Consider the following 7,955-nt stretch of genomic DNA (forward strand, 5'->3'; position numbering starts at 1 on the left):
CCTTCTATCTTGTCCTTTCCCATCCAGGAAACCCCAACCAGAGTTCCCGTCCATCCTGTAAGAAGCCTTGCTCGTTGCACGCCAATTGTGCCAACTGTACCAGCCAGGCCATGGAGTGTATGTGGTGCGGCAGTGCGCAGCGCTGTGTCGACTCAACTGCCTATGTTATCTCTTTCCCCTATGGCCAGTGTCTGGAGTGGCAGACTGGTGATTGTGTGGGTAAGTGTCTTTTACTTACCGTAATCTACGTAGATGAGGCTTCTTTGAGTCTATAGTCTGGCATTAAGGTGCCCAGCAGTAAGCTTTCCCAGGTTGCGTTCTGTAAGCGATCAATATTCATCACAGTCAGAAAGGAGGTTAAGGGAGGAAAACAGCTCAAAGTGGAATGTGTTCAGAGGGAAAATAGTATTCGTTTTCTCTGAGTTGCCTGAAGTTTTTTTGGGGTTGTAATGCCCAATTGCTCTCGCATAGAGTCGCCCCAACTGATTTCCCTGTTGACCATGCTACTGATGGACTCTTAAGCAGTATCTGGCTTTACGTGGTTAAAGACATTCACGTATCAAGGAAAAATTACAGAGTAGCCTATAAATAAATTCCCTCTGTGAATGAGAAGATAAGTAAAATGAGAATAGCTGTATATACAGTAATGTAAATATGAACTTTATTTTAGTTTTTTGGAGTAGGATTAAGGAAAGCATTCACCCGAGGAATAAGTGATTATCCATCTGAGTGGAATAGATTCAAATGTGAAATTATGTCTTGGAACAACAAGACACATCTGCCTAATTTGTTATTCTTATTTGTCATCATATCTAAAAGTAAATAAAATAAACACTGGAGACAGTTTTACAGAGGTTAAACTGTTGACAGTCTTTTTCACTTTACATTGCTAAGTTGATCAGAGGGATCCCTCACCTAAAGCTCGGTGCTGTTGTGGTGATGTATGAATAATATCCACAGTGAGTAACACATTTAGGGAGCTAAAGGGTGCAGTCTCAAATTCACTTGTGTCAGCTGGTGTTATGTAACTCAGAGACGTTTCTGTACATGGTGGATATTTGTCTTGAGGAATTTGTCCCCTTTGGCTTGAAGGACAGAGAAGGGTATCCTATAAATTCTCTTTCTGTTTGCTGTGACTTTGCTCCTTCAAGTTTCAAACACCACTTACGTCTTGAATTACCGCTCTTACTTTACTTCTTTCCTCCTCATTTTCAGTGTAAAGAGAGGCTTTCTTTATGCTGAGTACATTCCATACATGTACTTAAAACCATAGACCTGGGATAAAACGCCCTGTAGTATCATTACCTTCAGGGAGGCTTTGAAAGGGTAGACTGTGATGTATGTGTTGCTCCCGGTAAAAGTCTAATTTTGCAGTTCTGACCTTGTACAAGTAGTTATTTGGGAGTTACTAATAATTGGTAGCTTTGCTGTAAAGAAGCACTCTTTATTCATGTCCCTTAATGGCAGTTCTAGTGATTTCTACTTGTCACGTTAAAAAGCTGAAGAGGTATTTTGGATTACTACTTATCTACCAGATCAAACAGTCAGACCAAATGTATCAACATCACATCTCTGCTATGAACACACTGACTATCCGTTTTATCAACATGAAAAAGCAAATCCCATGAAGCTGCGTGTTCTTCAGATATAATTTAAAAGAAGCAAGGTGGAGTTGACTTTCCTTTTTTCCTCCAAGCATTTTTTCCTCCGAGCATTTTGCAATGGTAAAACTGTTTCTGTAAGTGGCAACTATTCTGATAATTGATTTATTGTTTCAGTCAATTTTCAAGCAAACATTCACAGACGCCATTTTTTTCAGTTTATTTTCAAATGTGAGAATGTACTGCTTTTTGTGTCATATATGAATGCATTGAATGCAATGCCTCTCTCCATTTTGGACTATTGGTGGGACAAATAAAGCTATTTGAATACGTCTTTGAGTTCTGGGTATTTATAATTTGTAATTCACATTTTCAATTTATAGGGGGAGGGAGGGATCATTAATTGATTAATTGAGAACATAACCCACAGTTGAACTGATTTTGAAAATAGTCACTAGTTATTCTGTGCTGTATTTATAGTAAAAGAAGCCATTAGGACGTATTGGTAAAATATCATTCTGTATCTCTGCCATCACAATATTCACCTTTATGCTTTGGTCATTAAAAACTAGATTCCATCATATTTTAAGAGGCCGTGCCTTGACTGCATCCCGTGATTCTCTACTTTTACTGTTGCTGCACAAGGGCTGTTAAGATGGAGTAAAATTCTTTGCATATGACTCTACAATTCCACATACTCATAAGGATACTTGGTGATAGAGCTGGGCAATATATTGATAATATATTGATATTGTGATATGAGACTTGATATCGTCTTAGATTTTGGATATTGTTTTATCGTAATATGGCTTAAGTGTGTTCTATTGCTGGTTTTAAAGGCTGCATTACAGTAAATTGATGTCATTTTCTGAACTTACCCAACTGTTGTAACTGTTCCATTATTGGCCTTTACCTACTTAGTCATGATATTCACATAACTGATGATTATTTATCAAAAATCCCGTTGTGTAAATATTTTAGAAATCACCAATAGCCAACACTACAATATCATTGCGGTGTCAATATCAAGGTATTTGGTAGAAAATATCGTGATATTTGATTTTCTCCATATTGCCAGCCCTACTTGGAGATATGCATTAACTCATTAAATGCATTAAAGTGCATTAAAAGATAATATTTAAGTAACCACAGGAGGGGTTGGACAGCAAAGTGGATGCACAATAAATTGATGTTATGGAATCCGTTTCTAGAGTTTTACCTCAAAAGTCAAATTTTTATGTCATTTCTGATTAAAAGATAATTTTAAACTTGTTTGCATTTTAAACTGCAATTGAAAGCTTCCATAAATAAATTCAGACTTGACAGTCAATCAATCACTCAGTCAACATTTATTTATATAGCACTTTACAGTAAACCGCAGGTATCCAAAATGCTTCACATCAGAAACCAATTATAAAATACATATTATACAGAAAAAAGAATGAAACATAGAAAACAGTAAAATCTGAAAAAAAATACATGGAAATAAGAAAGGGAAATTCTCACACCATTGCTACATATTACAAGCCATTCTGAAGAGTTTTGAGTTGAGACCTAAATAGAGCTACATCTGTAATCGTCCGAATATCAGGGGGTAACTTGTTCCAGAGTCTCGGGCCAGACATGCAGGTTATATTTGCTCGGCTGGTGAAAACTGTTAACACTGGATGAAGCGGCACACATTTTGCTTTGCAGACCCAGTCATGACCACAATCCAATTTATGTTGTTCGTGTTCACACATTTTTTTCTTTTCTTTTCAACATGCTTTTGTGTTGTGCCAAGACTGAAGTCCTCCTTCAACGGCTTCTTTTCTCAGAATGGTATGTTAGTCAGAAATCAGCCACTTGCGTCCTGTCGTCAAAACAAACTTAAATGGCCCTACTTTGTGCTGATTTTTCTCGCGTCATGGTTTCACATCCATTAGCAGAATAGCTGGAGATTTGTTTGACATAAACTGAGGTAAAAGCACTCAATGTTTGTCTCCTTAAAATAGTGGTGGCATTTTCCCCATTTGAAGTGTCTGTCTGACAGGCAAGTGGTGGCACTGAAACTTATCAAGCAATTTAGTGGCCCGAAAGTGGGCCCCCAACTGACAAAACTGCATCGCTCCTTTGGATTTTGGGGTATAGAGTGAGGTGCCACTTCACACATCACATTTAAGCCTTTCATTGAACTTTGCTCAAATAATAAACCTTTCATTGGCATTTTGGGCTGATACATTTTGTTTTTTCATTCTTTAGCCTCTCAATCAACTGTTAAATGCTCAACACTTGCTTCTTATCGGCTTCTTCTAAATCCATTGTCCTGACAGCTCACTAGATAACCAGCTTGTGCTTTCAGTGCAAAGCCCATTCATGCTCCTTTATCTGCATGTCCTGCTAAAGGCTAAGAAATTACAGATTTTTGTATTTTTAAAAGCCTGAAATCCAACAAAATAATATCCTGAAAGCCACCTCCCTCAAGATTTTTTTTGCCAAAACATTGGGCCTTGTTGTTACAATTAGTACCCTGGTAAATAAATGTTAAAATGAAAAGAAACTGACAAATGTGGCCAACAAAGGATAATAAATAAAGACAAAAAGAAATTGTGGGTTTAAATTATATTAAATAAAAAGAGCAAAGGAGTGCAACAGTAATGGAAACGTTCCAATATGAAATACAAGTTTCTCAATCTTTGTATCTCCTTTTAGCCCAGAACTGTACAGGCCTGCGGACATGTGCCCAATGCTTGGAGCAGCCTGAGTGTGGCTGGTGTGGAGATCCCAGCAGCACAGGGAAGGGCCTGTGCATGGAGGGCTCTTACCGGGGGCCGATGAAAAGACTGGCGAAGCAGGGCCAGCAGGTCCAGTCCCAGGACATGATCCTGGAGCCGGGCATCTGCCCCAAAGACAAGGGCTACGAGTGGGCCTTCATTCACTGCCCTGGTAAGGAATCCACTTCCTGTCTGTCTTACTGAAATTACAGATCATGTGTCATAAGTGTATCTTCTTGAGAGGTTGTTATTGCTGTACCTATTAACTGTCACGTCTTAAGTTTAAAAAAATGTTTTTGACAAGGATTCCTGTTTCAGCGTCCCTATGCAACTAATCCCTCCCTGCTGACTTTATGCAATCTTATGCTTGGATGCCATTTTATGCAGTCATCAAGCCCCAGTCCATGCAACCACGTCATGTAAGAGGATGATACACTCAGAGCTAGTTGTAATATAAGACTGTGCGGTGTGATCAGTGGCCCAGTGGTACTAATAAAAACCTTAAGAAATCTGAAGGGACATATAGTTTTGGATCATATATTGCCTTATTATTTAAGCCTTTAGATGTAAAGCTTGGCGTTTTTCATTTTTTCATTCTCTATGGTGGAAAAAATTATAACCATCTATATTTACAGTGTGAAAAATCAAGGCAAACAAGGTTGACCTATGATTCAGTCTTACATAAAAGAAACACTTATTTTTTTATTTTATATTATTTTCCATTAGATGTAAGTAATTAGCATTTCCAATTGGACACATAGATGCAGTTTCATTAAAAGTAGCTGCCATTACAAATATTTTAAAAGTCAAGTCTGATTAAATTGCAATTAATATGACATGGCAAACACAAGCTGCTGACAGCTCTAATGGGTCTGTTGCTTTTCCAAGAAGTAACAACAACACCAACAACAACAACAACAACAACAACAACCCCTAGGTGTACGTTTTGTTGGGCTGGTGTCAAATCCAAGCTTTTTCATTAGCTGCAGGGAGCATGATCAACATGATTGTGTGGCTTCGACTCAAACTATTCAAAAATGAATCTGTAAATCTGACTTACAGGCAGATGAAGATTGTGACTGCAAGCATGTTAATTCACTCTTCCTGTCCCTAATAAAAAAAAAAAAATCCATGTAAGTTTCACCTTGTGCTAGCTTGCTCTCTGCCCACCAGTATAACCCAAATAAGGATACATTAACTGTGATAGCCATGACTTGCTTAATGTGTTAAGATTTCATTAAGATTTAACATTTCATATTCCCTTATTTTCTTTAAATCTAGTTGAAATACAGAAAGTGAAAGCAGTGAAACGTATTCCAACCCTGTTGTTGCATTAATCCATAACCTCTCTCTGTGTCTTTGTCAGCATGCCAGTGTAATGGCCACAGTACGTGTGTGAACGGCAGTGTGTGCGAACAGTGCCGTAACCTCACCACTGGTCCTCACTGCCAGACCTGCATGCCGGGTTACCATGGAGACCCAACCAATGGCGGCAAATGCCAGGGTGAGTGCCGCAACGCCACATAAATTAGTTATTCGGCATACATACGACATGATAAATTTACTTTGGTGATGGAGTAGATAAATTGATTTAACTCTAACCCTCTTAATCACCTGTATACGTTTCATTTCCGTTAACAACCATTAAGTTTAAACAAATACAACACAAATTACCTTCTCTACTTTATTTTATTTTAATTTGACTAGACCTACTGGGGGTAAACGATAATTAAACTCTTAGAGAAATATGATAAACATATTGAATTCTAATTAGTATGTTACGTGATAAACATGCAGTAATATCACAATTTAACCATCAGAGGGCGATATTGTGTATTGAGAGGAATGGGTGACAATTTGTCCTTCCTGTTTGATTAATGAGAATATTCCTCCATGTTGGTTTCATAAAGTGTTCACTGAAAAACAGCTAAAGGTAAAATAGACATCTGGTCTCTGTTGGTTTCTTTTTGCCATGGCAGTGGAGTTGGTAATACCACTCTCTCTAAAGACAAGGAAAAGAACCGATCAACTGTGTTTTCCTGACATAAGAGTGTGTAGAGCAGATGTGGTACACTGTGGCAAGTGGCTGTGACATTGAAGACCAAATACTGACTTCTTTCAATTCTGTGGTTTGAAAATATATAAATGCATCATGATTTTTGGATAAAGGGATTCACAGACAGACATACACATTCAATAAAACGTTTGAGTTTTTATATTGCTCTTGATGCAGATTTATTATCCATGTCTCCTGTAGAATACGCTTTCTTGAGTGACTGCGAGCCATAATTTATACAGCATTCTTTTTTTCCTTTCTCTTTTTTAAAGTAAATGTACATGATATTTGCTGAATGTAATGTAGAGAATGGCTGTAAACATTAGGATGTTAGCATAGCAACAGGCATTAAACTGAATATAAAATGATTTGATGTGAATTTGGTCAGTCTCAGGGTGTTATTAAATTAATTGGAGATTGACTGAAGACTGGTAGTAGAGCTCTCTTGTCAAGGGGAGATTTACCCACGCTCCCTGTCCCTTATAAGACGTGAATAGCATTCCTTAGAAATTACATGCAGGCTATTGTTTGAATTGCCAGACTGTGACACACACACACACACACAGACACATACATACATACCTGGGAGCTTTATGGTTTCCAATACCGTCTGCTAATGCATAGGCTATGGCTTTATGGCTATAGCTGTAACCTGTAAAGTGAAACTACACCGGTGATCATTTGTGAAGGGAATATTCTGCTTTTTCTTTTGGAGCCTGGGGGCGAAATGACTCAAAATCACTGTGCCATGAGTGCATGCAAATAGAACCATGCTTTAATATAAACACAAGGGGATCCATTGCATATTCAGTGTTTGTTTTACGCACATTAGGCATTTCACTCCTACCCACCGTGACTTGCACGCAGTACAACTAAATCCCTGTATCACCAGCTGTCAATAAGACGAGATGTAGGAGAAAGTGCTATACTTAGTTAAAAGCACTCCTGTCACCTGAAATATGCAAGTATCATCTTGGGTGCTATGAAGAAGGTTTAGAACTGTGTCCGCTGACCCTACTGTAAAACTCCACAACAGTCTTTTAAAGCTCAGTCAACTGAAAGGAATAGGTTATTTTTTTGCAAGTGCAAACCTGAAAGGCTGCCACCCTAGTAGCACTTAAGGAGCCAATTCACACATATATTGCTACACTTTTTATATTCCACACACACCCATGCCCAGTGGGTATTGTGGTGTCCTATCTGAGGGGAGAGGGGAGAAGGGGGGGGTCATATTTTCTCCATCATGTCTCAGATCTTTGAAGTTCAGCCAATCTTTTGGGAAATGCACTTGTTTACCATCCTACCCAGATCAATATCAATTTCATCTCGGAGTGTTGAGTACAGCGGAAGAGATGTCTGTAGCCTAGCTTAGCACAAACACTAGCCTAGTGCTATAAAGTGGGGCAAAACAACTGTTACTACATAGAATTTATTGTGCCCTCAGGAGATCCTGAACTCAAAGTTTTAAACATGCAAGCACATACAAATCAGTTCTTCACTTTATACACATTTTCAGCTTTGTTTGATAATAATCAACAATCCCCC

General features: G+C 38.3%; 1 protein-coding gene across 1 annotated transcript in view; it reads left to right on the plus strand.

The window, feature by feature from the left end:
- atrnl1b (attractin-like 1b) overlaps nucleotides 1-7,955 on the plus strand; it is a 58,748-nt gene that overhangs the window by 14,579 nt on the left and 36,214 nt on the right. The window contains exons 17-19 of the mRNA XM_034860175.1: nucleotides 28-219; nucleotides 4,293-4,526; nucleotides 5,721-5,858. Coding sequence (XP_034716066.1) covers nucleotides 28-219; nucleotides 4,293-4,526; nucleotides 5,721-5,858 — 564 coding nt within the window. The remainder of the gene's footprint in view (nucleotides 1-27; nucleotides 220-4,292; nucleotides 4,527-5,720; nucleotides 5,859-7,955) is intronic.

The sequence above is a fragment of the Etheostoma cragini genome, chromosome 21 (assembly GCF_013103735.1).
Source record: "Etheostoma cragini isolate CJK2018 chromosome 21, CSU_Ecrag_1.0, whole genome shotgun sequence".
Lineage (NCBI taxonomy): Eukaryota > Metazoa > Chordata > Actinopteri > Perciformes > Percidae > Etheostoma > Etheostoma cragini.